Source organism: Taeniopygia guttata, chromosome Z (genome assembly GCF_048771995.1).
Source record: "Taeniopygia guttata chromosome Z, bTaeGut7.mat, whole genome shotgun sequence".
Taxonomy (NCBI): domain Eukaryota; kingdom Metazoa; phylum Chordata; class Aves; order Passeriformes; family Estrildidae; genus Taeniopygia; species Taeniopygia guttata.
In genome coordinates, this window is record NC_133063.1 from 51414365 (window position 1) to 51436351 (window position 21987).

The 21987-nt window shown below is 41.4% G+C and overlaps 2 protein-coding genes across 4 annotated transcripts in view; both read right to left on the reverse strand.

Annotated features, from left to right (window-relative positions):
* Positions 1-504: 504 nt before the first annotated feature.
* Positions 505-2382, reverse strand: LOC115490965 (uncharacterized). Its single transcript, XM_030257579.4, has 2 exons — positions 1779-2382; positions 505-1586 (listed from the first exon to the last, which is right to left on the reverse strand). Exon 2 carries the CDS (start codon positions 1544-1546, stop codon positions 728-730), a length of 819 nt encoding a protein of 272 aa, XP_030113439.2. The 5' UTR covers positions 1547-1586; positions 1779-2382; the 3' UTR covers positions 505-727.
* A 6536-nt stretch (positions 2383-8918) lies between these two features.
* OXCT1 (3-oxoacid CoA-transferase 1) overlaps positions 8919-21987 on the reverse strand; it is a 122381-nt gene continuing 109312 nt past the window's right edge. For 2 of the 3 annotated variants that reach the window (XM_072922547.1, XM_072922549.1), the window contains one exon: positions 8919-19636. In XM_072922547.1, the coding sequence (XP_072778648.1) occupies positions 19541-19636 (96 nt within the window). In that variant the 3' untranslated portion in view covers positions 8919-19540. The remainder of the gene's footprint in view (positions 19637-21987) is intronic. The other variant, XR_012053114.1, reaches the window with a different exon arrangement.

Sequence of the window (21987 nt, forward strand, 5' to 3'; positions counted from 1 at the left end):
GACCAACTCCCCAGGTACTGCTGCTATTACTGCACTGGAGATCCTCTCTATGCCCTCAGAAGGCAGCCAACAGGATGGGGGTCTGTCCTTCCCCCACCCACCAGTGTCTGTCCTCTTTGGAGGAGGGCAGGCATTCTGGCCCTTCAGGGCTGCTGCACACTACAAAAGGGGTTGATGTCACACATGTCACAATGACTTTCTGGTGACCATAGAGCTTTCAGGAACTACACACAGAACACACAAGCACTGGCCTCAGGGAAAAAAACCTTCCCAGTAGGCTGCCTAGCTATCAAGGAGTTTCCCCTGTCTTTATTTTTTATATAAAGTTACAGGTTTTACCATTCATAAGCAGCAGTACTATCTGGTTTAGGAATAAACCAGCTTAAGGTGTTTTTTCTAGCTTCTACCTACTAGCTTGTAATCCTCTTAACCTTGGTCACCCTCACATAGGTCTCTAGATTTTTTTATGCGTTTTTTGATGGAGCAGAGGTTCTATGCTCCAAGTTTGATGGTTGGAATTGGCTTTATTTTAGGAATTTTTAGTAGGACCAGTTTTGGTGTAAAGTAGTACAATCTGTGACACATGTAACAGAACATACAGTAGCACCCTTCTTGATAGGGTGTGCTACCTTTCCCTGTGCTACTCAGGGATGTGTGATGTCTGTCAGGATTGATTGGATTGACTTCTTGTTGCCTGGGGTTCCCTGGAGGAAACCAATTGTGCTGGCTAATGCTGCTCACTCCTCCCTGAGGAGTCAGGGACATCCTGTTCAGGCCTTGCAGGTTGTTCCTCATTGTGATACCTCCTCCTTTGCTCTTCTCTCTGTGTTTGTCGCCAGACTCTGTGAGACCTCCTCTGAGATCGTCTACTTGTTGCCCGGGATTCCCTGTAGAGATCCCATTGTGCCTGATGACGGTGCTCACTCCTCCTCAGGCGGACTGGGACATCCCGTTCATGCCTTGCAGCTTGGTTCCAACCACGAGAAGTTTCAGAAGCCAAGTCCTGAGCCCTGCCATGCTGCTGTCTCCTGCTGCTTGAGGGGTCAAAACTCTGGGCCTGCTGACCCCTGCTGTGGCCATCACGGTTCTGCCTCCGGGATCTGCTTCGGCCCCTTTCCCAGTCTCTGGCACGGCTATTGCTGCGCGCTCTGCTGGAAGATAAGCGGTGCCTGTGGCCTGTGGAATGATGCCGCCTCCTGTCTGAGGAGTGGCGACGATCTCTCCTTCCTCGATTATGTCTGGTGGAGCTGGTGTAGTGCCTTATTGAGTACACCTCGTAGTTATTGTCTCCCACTTTGCGGAGGAGGTATCGGAAAGGCACCCGGCAGATCGGACAAGTAGGTCTATTGCGGGACCACTCCAGTATACAAGGAAAGCAGAAAGCATGGCTGCACCAGCTCACTGAGACTTGGTTGTTGATGATGTCCAAGCAGATTGGGCACATTTGATTCTCTGAGTTTTGCAGAGGCTCAGCCAGGAGCACTTGGTTGTTGCTGGCGGTAGAGGAAGAGGTGCCACCTTCTGCCAAGCCCTTCTGCAGCGCCATCTGGCACTGGAAACCAGAGACACAAGGCTCCTGGCCTACCCTGGAGACACAATCCAGAGATGCAGTCTGCAGACAACAGCCAAGCTGTCTACATCAAGCACTGAAGAGCTGCCCCTTCTACCTCGAAGCTGTGCTTGAGCTGCCACAAGGGCTAAGGACTATACTGGGGCAGACAAGTGACACCAGAGGTGTCTCTGCATGTGACAGCTCTCAGGGCAGGGCAGTGACTGACCTCTCTGACACGTGCACACAGGAATTGTGAAGGTGTAAAAGCAGTTTCTGGCCTCTCAGCAACAGCAGCTGAAGCTTGGGAATGTGGCAGGTTGGGACCAGCTCCCCAGGTACTGCTGCTATTACTGCACTGGAGATCCTCTCTATGCCCTCAGAAGGCAGCCAACAGGATGGGGGTCTGTCCTTCCCCCACCCACCAGTGTCTGTCCTCTTTGGAGGAGGGCAGGCATTCTGGCCCTTCAGGGCTGCTGCACACTACAAAAGGGGTTGATGTCACACATGTCACAATGACTTTCTGGTGACCATAGAGCTTTCAGGAACTACACATAGAACACACAGGCTCTGGCCTCAGGGGATGAAATGTTCCCAGATTCACTAGGCTGCCTCGCTATTAAGGAGTATGCCCTTTCATTATTTTTGATATAAAGTCACAAGTTTCACCATTCATATCCAGTACTATGTTTTGTTAGAAATAAACCATATTGAGGCATTTCCTACTCTGTTGGCTTTGCAGGTTTGATTCAACTCCTCTTTCTCAGCACTGAGGAGGCTACACCTGGAGTACTGTGTCCATTACAGGACTAACCCCCATGAGAGAGGGGTGGACATACGGGAGAGCACCAGAGAAAATTCTCAAGGATAATGAAGGAACTGCAGCATCTCCCCTGTTAGGAAGTGCTGAAAGTGCTGCCTACAGACTCTTCAATCTGAAGAAGACTTTGAATGGGATATTTTTTTCAAGGGATATCCATACCTGATAGGAGAGTGCAAAGAAGACTGAGCAGGCTCTTTTAAGGGATGCCCAGTGACAACAGGCACAAAGCAAAACACTGCAAGGCAAAAACCTTCCCTCTGAACATCAGAAAACCTTTTTTCTGCTGTCACAGTAACTGAGCAGCAACACATCTAGCCCAGGGTGCTCATGGGATCTCCTTCCTTAGAGAAACTCGGAAGCTGTGTGGCTCTGGTCCCTGGCCACCATCTTTCAGTGGCTCTGCTTAAGCAGGGGAGGTTGGACCAGTTGACATCTGGCAATCTTTTTTCAGCTCAGTCACATTGAGGTGATTCTATGACTCAAAGCACACTTGTGCAAGCTAAGAAAGCATGTTGGGGTTGCCTGATGTGGTAAGATTTCAATGCTTCTTTATGCTCATGAAGAGTCAGGTTTGCCTCGTAAAAGTCAGTCATCCATGAATCTGCGACTTTTTACCTCCAGGAGCTTTATCAGTGACTGTACAGAGAACAAACAAGCAAATTGAAAGCATGAGGGCAGTATAGGGTTAAACATCTCCTTAAAGGTATTGGTATGTTTTCATAGCATGCATTGCACATCGCCATAGTTTTCCCAGGTGCTTCTCAAGTCACAGTTTACAACTCATTCAACTTGCTGCATGTCAGTGCTGTGAAAGAAAGTGGGCACCTTGATCCTGATGTGAATTCCTTGATGACAGCATCCTAATCCTTCTGTTTTGTGACAGTACTAGTCATGGACTCTATACACAGAGAGTATAGAGTCAAGGATGACTGTAATTCAGTACAAAAATTGAATACAGATTGTTTTCAATGAAAGTTTGGATCACCACGGTCTTTTGACAAAGCTCCTCTTCATACCAGTCTCACTGGAAAGTAAAAATTTTCCAGATTCCCAGCAAGACTGTTGAAACCTTATCTTCACACACTTCCAAACTGAACCCTGTGTGATCAAAGATACAGGCCAACAAAAGGTGCTATTTAGGCCTTCATGGTCCCTCAAACAAGTGGAATTATCAGCACAGATTAATATCTGCAATTAAACCTGCCTACTCCTCATTCCTGAGCACGTCTTACACAGGATGGTTTTCATTGTTCTGTGTACTGGCCTCTCCAAAATGATGAAGGAGAGATGTGACTGGTATCCTGGGGACAGCATCAGGACTATTATAGAGCATGAATGCTGAAGTCCTAGTAAACAAAATAAACTCAGTAACCAAGTGTTTTATACCAATTGAAACCAATTGCTCTTATCAGGTATATTACCTCAATGAGAAAGGATTGATGAAAAGGATTGCCAATTTATATAATGACTATTCTAAGTAGTGCCTGTACCAATACCTATTAGTTGTATCCAAACGCAATTGTGGATACAACTTCGTACAGCAGCAATTACAAAGGAAAGTAATGTACTTTCCCCACTGAAATTCATAAAGTAATCTGGGATAATTCAAATAAATTTCAAAGAAATTTTCCGGTTTAGTGGCATCTAGTTAATTTAATCTATGACCTTGCCAGCTAGTAAAGATTTTACTCTAATACATAGTTCTTCAGCATATATCACATATCCATTCATTGCACTGGGATTAAATAATTGTGGAATTATTCCCTATCTGATAGCACAGAATATGGGTCCAGCAAAATGGGAACAAATAACAAGACATTCATGTTGATGCTTGCATTGCAAGGGAACAACAAGGACTTATTGGTGCAAGTAACACCATTAATCTTTACACTGAACAAAATGCTTGTCACTTTAAAATCCATCCTGATGAAACCTTTGGAACTCTGCTTATAAACATTGGAAAGAGATGTGTTTTTATGAGAATTATTCCTAATTCCATATTGAGAGACAACATCTTGACAGAAATAAGCAAACATCTGTGTTCATAATTTTATCTAAATTAGATGATTCTGTCACTAACCATGAAGTGCTACACATCCTGTCAAGATTTACTACCCACCCATATTGGTATGAATGTTGCACTGGTGAAAAATCTGCTGCAGCACAACAACATGTGTTGGCTGCTGGAACACATCTGAAGCAATGGACAATGGACACAGAACTTAATCATCATTCATTCTGGTTTAGAAGAGGTACACTATACCTTGGAAAGAATGAAGAAAGATGGATAACATCACTAGTGGTGTTCAGCTGGTCACCACTGTCTTAGGTTGGAAATGCAAGATGTGTCCAGGGGTGTGTATTCTATTGCCATCTGTTAGAGGTGGGGCAGTCATCTTCTGTTAATTGGGACACCTGTTAAAACCAGGTGGGGCAGTTTTCTTTATCTCTTCCACAATCCATCCTCTCTTTGGGAAGATATCTTCTGTTAATGGGCCATTGAGTGTCACTGCATGAGTGACAAAATTACGTCATCCCACTGTGAGATGCTCCGTCCAGGGGGAGGAGGCAAGGATTCCTACCTGACCGTTGCTATAATCTGACATTTCGAACACCACAGGCAGCCTTTTCCCACTGGATTCCCAGAGGAGCAGCTTTCTTTTCCACTGGCTTTCCAGAGGAAGACCAGGCCCATCTACACCACCCCTGGACCTCCAGAGGAAAACTACACCCCTCTACAGGTTCACTGCTTCAAAAGAACCACACCTGTCACTGCAGGAGGGCTACAGCCACCATTTAATGGGACTCCTACCAACACCCTGACCCACATGGTGTCAGGTCATATTCCGACTCTGTCAGTGCTGTTTTGTATTACTGCTTTTTTTTTCCCCTAATAAATTACTGTTATTCCTACTTCCATATCTTTGACTGAGACACCTTTAATTTCAAAATTATAATAATCTGGGGAAAGAGTGTTTACATTTTCCATTTCAAGAGAGGCTCTTGCCTTCCTCTACAGACAATTGTCTTTCAAACCAAGACAACCACCAAGAGCAGGAATTCTAAATATAATGTGGCACATTACCAATAATTTTGTTGCTTTCTGTCATGTTAAGCTTATTGTTAAATATTGTTATATATGTTAGAGTTTGCCTACTAGAACTATTGCATGCATCTCCTCAATAGTAATGTTCTATCACATTCAACAAGGCTTTAAAAATATTATATCTGGTAACCTGATCATTCCTTCCATTTTAAACTGAAGCATAATATATCTGTTTATCTACAGAGGCAAAAGAGTGACCACACCATCATTCACTGAAGCAAGAGAGAGATTGACTTTATTCATGGATTGTGCTGGTGTGCTGGTGCTGGGGGGAAACAGAGTGACAGACAAATCCCTTCCAGACTTCCTTGCCTTCCCAGATGTCCTAAAATAATTGGTATAAAGCTCTGAAACTTGAAGGGTAGGCAAATGACACAGTAGATGAAGAGCCATCCAGGGATTAGTCAGTGAACCCCATGCATTACAACTGTTTCAAGTTCAATTTTTGCCAAAGTCAAGTTTTAGTAGCAAAAACTGACTTTTTCCTTCCTTTGAAACTCCATAAACATTAGGGTGAGCAGCAGGAACTGCTCTGCAATTTTAAAAGCCTTCCAAAAAAGTTTATGGAGTTTTTATGCCCAAATCCAGATTGTGTCTAATTATTTTCCTCTATCACACAACCTGTTCAAAATATATGCTTCCAATGATCACCTCCAGAAGAATGAAAATTCCATATTTTTTTCTCCAGGAAGGCTGTTACAGATTGCATTACATAGTTCCCTTTTTTCCTTTTGTTAAATTAAAGCAATATCTTAAGTATCTTGAATATAAATTTCTCTTTCCTCACTTGCTACTAGGTCTGAAGAAAAAACAAGAGATGGTCTTATTTCCTTAGCAACAGAGTCAGGTGTGATTTATGCCACTGTGTGCTCCTGCAGCTGTCTCCAAGCAACAAAACAAACTGCAGTGCCAACTCTTGTAAGTACAATATGTGCAGGAGGCTGAGGGAAAACTTTGGAACCAAAATACCTATCCTCGGCATCAAACCGGAGGTAAGACTGAACAGACATGTAGTTTTCCTAGAAAAATAAATAAATCAAATATTTTAAACATATCAGTTCAGTCTGACAAATGCTCAGCATGCAAAGAGTAGTCTATTTTAAATCAGTCTATGTTTAGGAGACAGCTGTAGATGTGTCTTAACACTTTACCAAGGTTTTGCCTTAGCTTATGAAAGTGGTACCACTTGTTTGCTGTCTCTGAGCTCAGGGGAGGCTTCTCAGAGTCTCTGCACAGCAAGAGCTCTCATGAATTGCATGGAAAAAAATCAGTAATAATTTGCTGTTAAAGTAGTTGCCAAAATTTGCCAAACTTAATTTGGCATTTCAAAGCTGTTTCCTCTTTGAAGTCAAGAGGCTTGCATCTACAATGTATAATGTTGGCAAACACTGTGTCTCTAAATAGCAACTTTAAAGCTAGTGAGGTTTGCCAAATGTAATCATGATAGATAACACAATTTCCTTGAAAAAAATTACAGTTTTCGTTAAGGTGAAATTTGCTTTGGAATCTGAGGTTCCATGAGAAAAAAACTGCAGTTTGTGCATCAGTCTCCACAAGCCAATACCTTTTAGCTGCTTGTCAGGTGCAGGTCTAAGACCTGGGGGTGAAAGCAAGCAACCCTCCCTTGTGTAAATATTTAATCCCCGCTGCTATATTACTCTGCTATATACTGGAAATCCATAAAACCTCTGAAATGCTGAAATTTCCCCACTGCAGGAGTCAGTGTACCCATGTTTCAAACCCCTGAGTACATTCGGTCCGTGCCAGCCTGAATGCAGAGGAAGAGTGGGCACCACCCCACGCTGGAGTTTCCCTGCCATGTCAGTGTGAACTTGCCGGGTTCTTTCAGCCTTTGAGTAATGGAAAATACCCACAGGCCAGGGTCTTCCACTCCTTGTTGGATGCAATACTGTCATCCATGGCTTGCAATACCAGCAAGCATAGGGGGAAATGTCACTGTCCTCCAGAGCCCAGGCTAGCTCAAAGATAGTCCAGTGGCAATTGCAAGAGTGGGGAACCAACCAGGTTAGGGCATTCCCTGAACCAGAACCGCTGAGCCAAATGCCCAACACTGGGGACCCCTGGAGATGTGATGAGGATCAGATAAAGGAGACAGGAGAGGCTCTCTTGCATTGCAAAATTCAGCAGGTTTATTGGGTGAGTACACAGGAGATGAGAGCCGAAGGGAACACAGGCTAGTAGAGCCTTGAGTGCAACTTTGCAAGGTTTTTTAAAACATCACAAAACAGGTGGTGGACACAATGAGACAATAAATGAACAACTCTTAGGGTGTGTTTTCAGGGATGCCACAAATCAGGGTAAGGGGAGGAAAGATGGTTCGATCTGGGATTGGTCCCGGAGGTGAGGAATGGGGAAATTTCTAGAACAATGGGTAGGGTTTAGTTTGACAGACACATCAAAGAAGCTGGGTTGCCCTGACCAGCAGGGAAGAGTCTGAAAGGAAGGGAAGAGATTCTTTGAGGGACAGCTGGATAGGAAGGTACAACTTAGGGAGAACATGGGGAATAACAGAACATACCACTTTAACAATCTACCTAATAGAACTTAGTAAAATAAACATGAACCACATCAGGGAAAGGCTTTTTAGGGACCAGATTCAAAATGGCATGAAGATCTCTTAAGAACTGGGTTGCTGGGGCCCGGTTTGTATTACTTCTGGCAGTACTCATCAGGGTTCAGCCCAGCCTGATAACCAGTTAACAGCAGTTTCTGCCCTTCCCAGGCAGAAATCAATTTATCATCATGCTTCAAACTTTCAAGTTTCCAATTCCTGGGCTTTTACCTAAGCAGTTGTCCTCTGAAGCCAACCTGCCTAATTTCAGAACATTGGGCAGTAGCCACCTCGCCTCCTTGTATTTGTGAAAATTGCTTGGTTTTTTTTAATATGTTTGTCCTAAATGGTTTCCTTTTTTCCTTTTCCTTTTTCTCTCTCTCTAATTTCTTTTTTTGTTTTGTTTTGTTTTGTTTTGTTTTGTTTTGTTTTTTGCTTGTCTTTGGGCCTCGTCCTTTAGGAAAAGGAACAGCAGTCTTATAGCAGAACATTTAGAGCATTTCCTACTTCCTACTTTTTAAACCATCCCCCTTTACTTCATATATTTGTACTGAATTTAAATGTCATGTTTCTGTAAACATTCTCTAGAAGAGCTCTTGCTGAAACATTTTTATGATACTCTACCAAAATTCTCATCATCTGGCAGCTGTTCCTTAATTTAAAAAGAGCATAAGGCTGTAATGCATAATGTTGATTTTTTTTTTTTTTTCCTAGTAACATTTTGGCCTGAAGTTTGTAGATTGTATAAGCCTGGATTTATGCTGAATATTGGACAAAAAAAAAGCCTTAAGGATTTGCTAGTTGTCTGCACATGCACACTCCCATTGGCACTATTTCTGTAGATCAGGTGTCACTGCAAGTTTAAATATTTAAAAAGAAAATATACTATATATTTGAGACATTATGCACTACCAAAATCAGGCTTGTTCTCCCATCCCTTTTTTTCTACCCAATGCAATCAAACACAAGATTTTACATCAAAAAGCAATCCCTAGGAGCTTAAAGAAATGTTACCTGGCCCTATCTCTAAAAAAAATAAATATGAGTCAAATTTCTTTTATGAGCTACAAAAAATTTTAATCATATGAATAGCATCACCAAAACCTCCATGTCTGGTGCTGTCAAAAACTTTCAATAACTTTTACTGTCATTTGAGATGGAAATTCCAATTTCCAAATCCATTTTATAGCATGTATCTGTCTCCTACTCTCTGTGGTGAGGCAGGCTGCTTCCCATTGTAAAATGGCACAAGGTGAAAGAATTAGAAGCTGATTCCCTCTCAAATACAAGGAAAACCTACCTGGGTCTCCCATATAGTCCCCGAAGTGTCTTTAGGTCCTTCAAGAAAAGTGAAAATTATGAATGTCCCTCTTGAATGTATAAATACATGGATATGAATGAGGTTTTTTGGTATAAAACCTCTTTGAAAGGAGAACCAGACCTGTGGAAAATACAAACCCATTTCAAATGTTTTAATACTTATCTGCTTATTAATTGTATAAGTAGTTGTACAAAATTTTATATACTTTTAATATGAAGTGTGAAAGTATCAAAATGGAAATAAAACTCTGTTTTATGCTTTCCCTGGATGCAGTTTCTTATACTTAAAAGAATGAAAAAAGTGCTTCCAGACACCTTATTTTTGGTTTGGATGGTTGGGAGTTTTTTTTTTTGCTTTGATAATCCCTCCTGCAGGAGTATTTAAAGGATGACTTAGAACTGTCAATTTTTTTGTTATTCATCAGCAGGCTACCCTTTTCATTAGGTATTATGTCTCATGTACACTTGTTTGCTTCTAGGAAGCTCATTTTAAATGGCATATCTCTGTACTTGTTCATTATTTTACTTAAAATAAGCACCCTGCAATTGTTAGAGCTAAGTTTTTTCTTAATCTTTTAACTTTTCATTTGTTCATAAATACCAATTTCTTCAGTGTCCTAGTGAGGCTTTTCAGTCTATGTTTAGTGCTGCATAGTCTGACTATGGGATATTAAAAGACTGATTTCTACACTGCCTTATACTAGTCCTTGTAGTGTCGCCATGTCCACCCAATGTCCACTTTGGTCTGCCCGACCAGCGATGACATGGCTGATGGCAGGGGACACTCCCCTGTGCCTCCAGGAAGTTTGGGGAGCGGCCAGGGTTGAGCACTGACACGGTTGGCTCCAATGGGAGGGACGGAGGGCAATCGCAGAAGAAATGGCTGACTCTTTTCTGGGGCAAAGTCTCTGGGTTTATTAAGAGCTCCTAAGAGTCCTGACCCTTAGGAGAGCCAACAGGCGAGAGCCCTGAAGGGCGCTGTGCAGCAGTTTATAAACGCGGGTCGTAATGGGAAGGGATCACCCTTCAACCAATGAGGGGTTTTGGGGGAGTGGAAGTTGGGGGACCAGACGGATGCAAAGGCCAACAAGTGGGAACCAGGGGAGCGACCCCTGGTCCTTGCCCAGTCACTTGACACACTGGGTAGAGGGTTCTGGAGGAGTGGGATGGGGAGTCAAGTGATGCACAAGGTACCAGGGTGGGGACAGGGGAATGAATCAGCATTTTCCAGGGGTGCATAGGCAGGAAGAGGGTGATTGGCATAGAAGGAGGAGAAGAGGAATGACATATAAGGAAAGGGGTGGTTTTAGGGCAGAACTATTGGGAAAACTAGGGTGTACAGGAATAAACCATTAGAACACAGGTAAAAATAGATTAACACAATACAACATTGTACAACTAATTAAATTTAGAGATTAAACAGGTTGTCAGCAAGTCTGCATGTTGCAGTTCTCTTAGACTTGGAGGTAGTCTTTTCCATCAGAATGCTGCAATATCGCTTCAATTCTAGGAGCAAGTTGGTGCAAAAGAGTCATGACTGAATCTGAGAAGCCTGGGAGGAAGATGAGTTTAAAGCAACCCAGACACAGACATGAGGTCTGTTAAGAAATTGTGGCCCACAAGTCTGGACAGCAGCATCAGGGGACCCAAGAACCAGCCAGCAACTCCAGATCGGTGTTCTGCACATCCATCCCTCTCCTCTCCTTAAAACTCCTGAAGCAGACTTAAGGTCCACCAGACACCTCCTCTCCCTGTAAATCCACAAAGCTATAGTTTGTCATGAGGGGAGAGGTCAAGAAAAGAGCACTGTCATATGACCCCTCTCTTTGTTGGACCAAAAAGGTCAGATGTGGTGATGGCAGACAAGCACCCCCTCTCACCGAGTGAGTCAGTACAACTCAGGAGAGAAACAGTACACAGGCTGTGCTTCTGAACCCTTCAAGGCAGCTCAACATTGGACTCTTTATGTCTCAAAATCTGCACTTTCTGCTTTTCTTTCTTTTCCCATTGTCGTAGACATGAAAAAGCATCAGTGAAATGTCTGTGCTTGACATTTCTGAGCTGATTTTCCAGCTCTTGTAGCAGCAGTTAAATATGTATATGGCAGTTTGGAGAGGGGGAGGGGAGGTTTGGGATTGGTTTGGTTTGGTTTTTTCTTTTATTTAACTTCAATTGAACTGTGCTGCAGATTTGCAAATTTCTCTCAATGACGTACAAATTCTTTCCTGAACATTTTTCTCCAGTATATTTGACTTGAAAAAGTGCCTAATGAAATGGTCTTCTGTGCCTGCACCATAAACACACATTAGGCCCAGAGGTACCAATTCCCAGCTGATACGCAAAACCCATCTCCAAGCTCTTGCTTCTTTACTCACTGTCTAAGAGAGTAATTTCTCATTCCCTGATGAAGCTTTAACCAGTAAAGGATCACAATGGCTCCATTTAAAATTTCCCTAGGTAGCAATAAAACATTATTAATCCCTGCTCCCTCTCTCATCCCAGATCAACTAACAGCCATCATAAGCACAGCAAACTGGGCTGTTTGTCTATGCTTCAGCTCATGTAGGAATAATTTTCTGTTTGATTCTTCAATCAGATCTGCAGACTTTCCATCAGCTGCCTTTTTTATTCTCAGCCCACACAAGACAGTAAAATTGTCATCTTTTAAAAGCAAATATTGTACCTTCCCAGTTACATTTTCATTTAAAAAAGAAATCAATAGAGTTTGCAACTGATAACCAGATTATGATTGCTTTTAAGATTCTGCTATCTTTCCCATGAGATAATCAGACAGCACAACAAAATACATCTATTTATTATGAGGAAAACTCACATATTCAAACAGCCCACTTTAAAAGGGGTTATAAATGAGATTTAGGATTTTAAACAACCTGGGTAACTTTCTGTCCTCTTAATTTCCAGTGAATTCCCATTAAGTCTTTCTTCCCTGAGAAAGGTTTTTAAGAATGTTTCAAGACTTTTATTTATGTACTTACTTATGGGTATGCAAACACCTACTCATATAATTAAGAAACTTCTTTTAGTATTTCTTTTTCAGAAACTAAAAAGAGGTGAGCTACTTTGTTCTCTGCACAGCTTATCTCAAGACATCCATCTCTGCATTATCCCTCTCTATAATCTTCACCACCTTCCTAAACGCAAGCACTGATCCCTGCCTTAACACACCTGTTCTGCAATAGACCCAAAAGCAGAAGAAAAGAGCTTCTCTAAAATTATTACCTCAGTGCCCTAGCACACTTTGGCTTGCAGCATAGGGCTGTTGTGCTTTCACAATACAGGTGAAATGTTGTCACTCTGTTGGAAAGGATAGTGGATGAAAAAGAAGACAGAAGATGCATGCAAATATATTTTGCATAGGTTTCTGTAACACTTTAAAACACTGTTCATTGGATGTTTCTACTTAAGTCTGAACAGATTCACTGAGGATTTTTGTCATAAAGAAAAGTTGGGTCTGAAGCACAGTATTTTCATGCTTTAATGCTACATTTCATTGAAAAGATTCAGGTGTAGATGTCCTAACTGTGATTATCTCCAGCTGAGGACATGAAAAGGCTGAGTGAAGGCATTTGCCATCCTCCCAGCATGTGGCATATGATTCCCCTCATTTCTTGAACTCTCTGGCAGTGACTAACAAAGAGAGTCATGATGCAACATTGAACTACCCTACAGCATGGCCCAGCCCTCAGTGCCAGCAACAAAACTGAGTGCCAAACTCTTCCTTTCACTTAATAACCTTGCTGGAAAGCTATAGTGCTTTATATGGATAAAAATAGTAAAATTATAACAGTCGGACCTCTGATAGGTTTTCTTTCTTTTCCTCTTCTCCCCTACATAGTGTTCTGCTTTCTTGACTGCTGATATTACTATAGGCACCTAATCAGAATCAGGCTAATCCCATTGCAATGGGAGCAGTACTGTAATGTTAGAAAAGGCCAGAAAGCCACCCTTCTGGAAGCAGCAGGTTTTCCTGGAGTTAGAGACAGCTTTGGTGCTAAAGACCCCAGAGTTAAGCCACATACATCCAACTCCCCAGATGGAACAAGGTCATCAGAGTACACACTCTGTTAGAAACACTGCAAGCTGTATATGTTAGAGCATTCTGCTCTCTGGCCCAAGTCAGCCCTGCAGTGTTAAAACTCAAAGGCAGGTGAGGGGAGCGCTGCTGGCTCATCACCTGCATCACTGCTTAGGGGGCTGCATGGACTCTGGCCACGCTCAGGGTTACAGCTACTTTTACATTCATACATCCTCAGAACTGGCTTAATCAGAGGTGCAGGTGCAGGTTAAAGTTTATTCAATTTTAGAACTGCTTGTTCCAAGCAATTTGGTATCATTGTGGGCTCTGACCTGCAGTGGTTTCCAGCACAGCCAGTGAACCAACACTGCTCAGCAGCTGTGCACAGTCCCACTGCTGCACGGCTACGAATGTTGCTCTTGTCGTGCTGCGGCTGGGAGGAGCAGATCCCTGATGTGGGACATCCTGGCGAAAATAGATATACACTCAAGCTCCATTTTCTCCTGCGGTGCTCTGGCTGCTTAGGAGTGTTAAGAACGTTTCACTGCTACTTAGCAAAGGCAAAGACACACCCCACCGTGCCAGTGTTATTGTGTACAACATTCTATAATGGTCAAATTATACCAGACTGAGTCAAAAGCCTGATCTACATGGTATGTTCAGGATGAATTGAAAATGATGGTAAAATACCATACCAACACCACAAAAGAACTATTCTTTCATGTTGTTATGCATTTTATTCTTGTTCTTTTATTTTTTGTTTTGCTAATGAAAAGTTGACTTGTGTTGTGAAGCTATAATTAGATGTGGATTTTCATCTGCTATAGGTCTTTCACTTCTCTAGTTCCCTTACTAGATGTTATAGTTCTTGATTACACAAGGTTCTATACAATGTCTTCACAAGATTAAATAAGCCCACTTAACTATGCTAAGCTAGTTCAATAGCTACCTACACAAACATAAACACTGTGTGCCCTTTCTCTAAGAAACTTCATTTTTTTTTTTACATCAAAGCAACATTTAAATGGAAATGGGAAATCAGATAAATTACATGTAGAAAATTTACTACTAGCTTTATTTGATAAATTACCTTGAATTTGCTGGGTACTGTTATACATAAAAAACTAATCCAGCGAAATTAAAAATAAAAATTTTATTTAGCAATTGAAATCTATCTGACCCAGCCACAAAAGAAAGGACAGTGCCAAGCCCAGGGACTGGCGCTGGGTGAGACACAGGTATGACCACTACAGTAAAGGGTCCCCTATGTTTCACACCAACCATTCTGCCCGAGAAATTTTTATTTTGCTTGAGGCCATGATTTCAGTGATCAGCCTTTTCTTTCCTTCAAAGTCCCACATATTCCTAAAGTTTCCTTTCTCTGCGCTGAGTTGAACAATGTACATCCTTGATGGAGTTATGGGAACATGGTATTGAGATGTATCTTTTGCTGGTTCCAGTGATTCCAGTCTTGGGTCGTTGTTGGGATGATCACTTCTCTGAAGTTCCTGGATCATCTTGAGAAATGACCCATCTCCAGATTATGTGTATTAACTTGTAAAAGAGGTCTTATCAGAGACAGTTTCAACGTATGTGAGGCAAACCCCCTAGTACTGACTTGTATGCTTTTTTAATAATATGAAACATTACATGCATATAATTTTACAGGTGCAAATTATTTATATTACACATAACAGGTACAAAGGAAAAAAAATAGCTTATCAAATAATATTCCACATTAAAAGCTGATTTGTTATGAAATACTATGAACTGAACAGATTGTTCCTGGTGACCGTGTCTTCCAAAAGTTTAGAACCAATACATTTCTCAGAGTTCCACTCCTTCAGCTTGGTGGTGACAGGGTAGGAGATCCACTGCTTCTTGACATGTGGATGATGCATGTGCCTGTCTAGGGGATGATACAGTATGGCTCTTCCAGCCAGTCTCGCTCTCAAGACTCTCTTTTAAAACTTCATGGCCTTTCTCTGTCTCCCCTTAGCTCTGCCACCAGCCTTAGCAGATTGTCCATCTGGTTGCACCTCAGACAGCTAGTGTCTCTGCAGCCAGCAGGCTCCAGCACTTTTTGCTCTTTTGAGCAGTGCCAGGCTCTGGCATTCCCTGTGCCAAGACCTGGAGCCCCGCACATGTTTGCAGGTGTTTGCTCTGGTTTGCCGCATCCTTTCTGATGCACGCAGATGGACAAATTTGGACTCGTGGAGTTTTGATGAGTGGAAACCAAACCTGAGCTCCTTGGGTGGTGCTTGACCACCATCTGAGCTCAGTACTGGGGCCCTGTGCACCCTCTGGCCGCGGCAGCCCGCGCTGTTCTGCAGCCCGGGGTGTTTGCATGGGTGGGGGTGGCGTGGTTCCTGTGCGGTCCCTGCACGGTCCCTGTGCTGTCAGAGCTCCTCTGGGCCACAGCTCTACCGTGTCCTGCTGGGGCGCCTGTCTCTGCTCCAGTATTGAGGGCTTGCCAGGTAGGAAAGCTCCTCCTGCTCGGTGCCCTGAGGCACAGGGATGTGACTCACTCCAGCTTTGAGGTCCAGGAGGGACCCCAGGCTGGGCAGAGGCTGCTTTGTGATCTGTTCCTAAGCAAGCACCTGAGGATATCTTCACACCAGCATTTGAGGATAAGCTTCAACCTCTTAGAGAATTTCTGTATCTCTCCCCCCTCCTTTCCTCTTTCTTCTTCTTGTCCTTCTCTTCTCGTTTTTCCTCCACTTTCCTCAGAAACTTTTGGGAACTTTGACACTGGCAGAACAGCAGCATAGCTCAAGAAGATGAAGTTAAGTTAAGACTAGTTACAGCATCAGGTGTACATGCTCCCTTCCCCTGTGTGAAAGGGGACAGCCTATCACACACAATATATGGCACAGACTTGCACATTTGACATGTAACTTCATATTGTAGTTTTGGGCTCTTCCTGTTTTATACTAATTTATGCTCTATTTTGTCGCTTTCACTTCTCTGCTGCTCAAGACCGCACCTCACAAATAGTTCTACAACATCACCATTTTCTTACAAAATAGTCATGGTTCTGGCCTTTCCTCATAAACTCAGATGCAGCTCAGAGTTCAATGAAGATATCATCAGATGAACTAAAATCAAAATTTCCATGCATGGATTCTAAAAGCAATTATTGAAGTCCCTTCATCTGAAGGCAGTAATTTCTCTAATGGTTATTTAGCAGTCATTGTCCAAATATAGGAACTCACAACATTTCTCATGCCTTTTATTGAAGTGGTTTATCCCCTCTTAAGGGGGATAAAATACTGAGAACAAAATATCACTATAGCATATTATGATATGATTTTTAACTCTGCTAGGATCTCTGTGTATGCTTATGCATAAACAACAAAAATGTTCTCTGAAGTTTCATGTGGGGAACCCCACTGACACCTTATGCTTCTCAAGCTGTAGGAAAAAATTGTGACCTTCTTGTCCTCAACCATACAACCAAGGGAGCTGCAGCCAAGACCTTTATTGGTCTTAAAGAATCCTTCATGCTACAAAGTTAGGCAGATGGCAGTGTTGATCCAGATCAAATAACCCTTTCAAAACCCAACAGATTTAAATGTCAGAATAAAGCCACTTCAAGTTCTTGGTGAAATTAAAAAAAAATCCACAAGACTGGATGGAAACCTCACTATTCTCTGACATGCCCCAATACTTGTAGTCATGTACAGTCCAGACTGAAGACTCCTGGAAAAGATGAGAAATAGAAACAGTTTTCAATGTGGCTGGAGAAAACATATGGTTACCAGGCTGTACTGCCAAGAATCTTGTCTGTGAGGAAGTAAAACTCAGGTAATAACTCAGTGGGCATACTTTCCTCTCAGTGGCTCAAGATTAGTATAGTGTTTGCAGTCTCTTTGGAGGAGAAAAGCAGAAATGCTGACTTTTACTTGAGCTCCAGGAACTAGACAGTATTATGAAGACATCCAGAAAAGCACTACTAGTGATGGTCCACTCTGGGACCAGCACAATATCAAACCAAACTAGACAGATGGGAGAAAAAACTTGGCTCCATGTTTTCTGTGCCCAGGAATGAGACAGCACCATGATAGAAATAATGGAGACACATCATTAGTCATATTAGTAGAGTCAAATGGGTTTTCCCAGAGTCCTAAATAGAAGGATTTTTTTTAAGACTGGATAACCAGTATTTCCTGTGTTGCAGCTGTAATTATTGGGAATGGAGGCAAGTGGAGCTCTAAGGAAGGCAGTGGTTTAAAAATAGGAATGTGTAAATGAGACAAATATAACACAGACATTAACTCAACAGATCACAAACAAATTGACCTACAATGACAGAAAAAGTGAAAAGAAATAGCTTTCCAAGTGATAGAAATTGCAGCAAGAAGCAAAAAGAATTGCAAATTTTAGAGGAGACACTTAATTGACATTGCAGACAATTAGTGGGAGGAATTGCATGTCTAGAATGTTAAAAGCATTACTTTTAACCTGGTTAAGAGAAATAAAACAGGTATAACACAAGTGGAACAATTACAGCATGTGTCACAGGAATCATTGCTCACCTTAGAGACTTTAAACTACAGTCCAGAGCACAGACACACACACACATACACACACAAACACTCACAACAGGACTGAACATTAGCTATATCACTTATTAATCACCTATGAATTGGTTTGATTCTCCTTTTTCAGCTCTTATTTTTTTCTATGCTTGACACATAGAAGAAGATTGAATGTTGTAAGCCAGTGAGAAGAGTACCTGTGTAGACAATAAGAATTGTTTTAGGTTGCTATTCTGAAATTTGCACCTTCAACTTGAATGTTACCTGATGTTGCTGGATCCTGTCTGCTCTGTTCCTAACCCTTCAGACTGCTAAGTGGTATTTTCTCTGGGTTTGTTTTGTTTAGGTTTTGGTTTGGGTTTTGTTTGGTTTGGTTTTTTTTTTTTTTTTTTTTTTCTGGTGGGGGTGTGGTTGTGTTAAGCTTTCTGTAAATGTTCACACACTTTATTTTGTGTTAAAAGGTAACTGAGAAAAAGTTGGGTTTTTTCACCCTAAAGTTTCATTATATATGTTCCCACTTGTAAGTCTTCAAGGTCAAAGAGTTTTAACTATTCTAGCTCTTTCTGAATCATATAAGGCAAGATTCAGGGATTAGTGACAGTGACAGTGATTAAAAGGAGACAGTTCTTCTGTTGCATATGAGGATGGTTTTGGGCAGATTCATTTGAAAAAAAGGACCAGACAAAAGAGAAAGAACAAGCATGGCATTGTCAGTCTTTGAGAAAAGTTTTAGATGGTCAAAAAGCTACAATTAAGGTAGAGATATTTTTTTGGTCAAATGCTCCTATTACATAAATACAGACCAGATAGAAGTTATATGTACAAAAAAGAGACAAGGAGGAATATGTACAATTAATATGTTGCCTAGCTCAGATTATAGGAAGGCCAGAAGAAGAAGAAGCACACTAATCTTATAGCAGATAAACACTTGAGACAATAGGGTCAGGTAACTTTTTCCCAAGTCATTAGGTGAATTTTCTGTGGAATGTTCTAGACAGTTAATTTTATACAGAAAATAAGTTCTAGCAGAGTCCGGGGAAAATGTCTGATGCCTAGAAGATCTGCAACATTGTCCACACTTCAGCCGGAGCAAACAGAATGACAGATGGTGGCTTAATTTGATAGCAATCTCAGGCAAAATAGTGGAAAATCAAATAATCAATTGTAGGAGATTCAGCCAACAGAAAATGAGCCATCTTGCATCTATCATGGCAACACATCTGCCACTGCTGTTCTTTAATCTGTCCAGATGCTCAGGGAAGATTTTTTGCTTTGCAGACAAGATGAGATACAGCTAATCTCGAAAGCTAAGGTCTTTGTGGTATTACCCCCAGCCTTCTGTATTCTTCATGTTCCTTTCTCCCTTTCTTCCATTTTCCAGAGTCAATGCTCTTTAGTTGTAGCTGGAGAAATGGCTTATCCATTGAACTTGGGAAACAAGTTTTGCTTGATTGAATTAGTAGTGGCAGAAGGTAAAGATTACTTGAAGTCTTGAATGGTGGTGGTAAATTGTGCTTGGCTCTTTGTAAAGTTACAGTTGAAAAATGGGTGCTCTAAAATGTCTTCAAAGTGCTGGCTATGTGTTGGAATATTTCATCTAAGATAATAGGAAAAATGTTGCCCAAAGTCTAAAAAATCACCTTCAGCTGCAATTGCTAGAGCTCCAGTGCACAGCAGCTTGCTTGTAACCTAAGCAAAAACATGAAATAGACTCAATTACAGAGTACATTTGCATGATAGCAGCAGAAGACTGTTAACAAGATACAGTGCATTTGAGAAATCAGCAGAAAGCAGAAATGCACAGCAGAATCCTCACTGAGGTAACCCCCAAACTGTGAAAATTCAATCATAGAAGAAATACTTATTTGACCTAACTACAAATTCAAATACATACTGCACCAGTCCTAAAGTATGAGATCTGTAGCACCCAAGGACCCAGTTGAGTTTTGAAGACCAATCATTCTGATCAGATAAAAGAAAACAGAACATGTTGTTAGTCAGAGGGATGTATGCATATGCATGTGTGACAGAACATCTTGAGCTTCTTAGCTTTTGAGAGAGAACTCTTTCTTCAGGAAGTTTTGAGATACCGAAAGTATGACATGAGTGTGTCACAGCATGAGTCAGACATTGAGTGGAAAATGGGCTAGCAAGGTTTTTCAAAGTATAAACTGATTTAAAAAACAGAGTGAATAAACAGAAAAGAACCTTACATGGATAGGATTAGAAGAGACTGCATGCTTTTAAGCAAATAGTCATGGCACAGAGGTGTCCCTGGTCTCTTTTCTAAAGGGCTTTTGTAACCCAGCCTGGAAGAGATGACAGTACCAGTGCAGCCATCTGCTCAAAACAGCAGCAGCAAGGAGGCCAGATCATGTGGCCTGGGGCTTTCACCAGACCAGTTCTGAAAGTTCCAAGAACACAGACCCCACTGCCTCTCTTAGCAACCTGCTCTACACTGGATTGTCCCTATAGGGAAAAAGGTTTCCCATTGTATATAATGTGGACTCCTCTTGTTTCAGCTTAGACACACACTCTTGCATCCTGCTGCTTTGCAGTGTTGCAGAAAGCATGGCTTCATCTTCTCAGTGACCTGCCCAGAGGCAGAAGGGGAGTCTCAGGTGCCCTCCCTTCTCCAGACAGAAGCATCCCTGTCTGTCAGGCTCCCCTTGCCAGGTTCACTCTACCTACTCGCCCTCTTCTTCTGGTTTTGTTATTCCATAAAAAAGCCAAAAAGATGCTCCCATTAATTTCAGAGATTTATAATTTAAAATAGACTACTGTTGATCTGATAGTATTAGGAGAGAAATATTGTGTTCATTGCTTATACAAACCTGTAACAGCTCCATTGGTCAGGCAATATTAGTAAGGAAGTAATCATTTCCATTTCAGCATACTCAAAATTGTTGGTCTTAGTATCTTGTAAAAGACTGCTACTAGTTATGGATAGAGGCAATTTTGGCTGGAGAGGATATAAATTCATCAAATGTTTTCAGAGTAATAAGTAAGATTTATTTTCTAATTTGGGAAGTTGATCAGTTAATCTGGGCCAAGTACTACTGAGGAGAAGAAACACCAGTAAAACAAAACAAACAACCAAAAATAACCACCACCACTAGCCTGTGTGTGAATATTCATTTAAGATTGTACAATCATTTAATCTGATCACAATGGGATTTCATTGTATTCATAAATACAATATTTGTGAGTATTCTGTTCATTTACTCTATTAATTTACTCTATTATTCATTTATTTACTCTATTAATTTACTCTATTTTTCATTTATTTACTCTATGGTCTGACAAGAAAAGCAGTGATAAGGTGCTTGGAGCTGCAAACTCCTTGGCCTGGCAACTTAGACTTAAATGCCATTCAACATATGCATTCTATTAAAACAACTCAAGAAAATTGCTTTTTAGGACTACCTACTCATCAAAGCAATTATTTCAAAAAAACATTTAATAGTAAATAGGAATGAATAGTAGACACTAAATGAAATAGATCTCAATTTTTGGACAACAGAAAGTGAAAATACATTGTTCCAAATATGTGTCAACTTCTCCAAGCCCCACATGCAAATCACTTACTCTGAAATATCAATTCCCTCCTTCACCTCTTCTTTTTTATGTTTAAGCCAAAACACTGGGCCCAATGTAAGTTGCTTCTTAAAAATTTGCTTCAGATTAAAGTAATTGATAATTGTCACCATATTTTATTTTTGATGTGTTGGAAACAACAGAAATATTACAATAGAGATATTACATTCCCAGAATACATCTTCTTAAATGGGAATCAGATTCACCCATAATGAATAAACCCATGATAGATGCAATGCACATTGTGCTCAGAGAAAGCAGTTCTCTTCCACTTTGAAAGGGGCCTTATTAACTAATTACACAGTAATAATCAGAACATGCTGATCCCAGCAAGTAATGACCAGAAGGGTGTGATTTTTGTCCCTACGCACCTTAACCCAGCAAGCCCTGAGTCATTCATCCTCAGGAAACTGCATTATTCTTATTGGCAAATTAAACTGCAT

Excerpts from the sequence above, each read along its gene's own strand:
- LOC115490965 (XM_030257579.4), bottom strand. The coding sequence starts at position 1,546 with ATGGCGCTGCAGAAGGGCTTGGCAGAAGGTGGCACCTCTTCCTCTACC.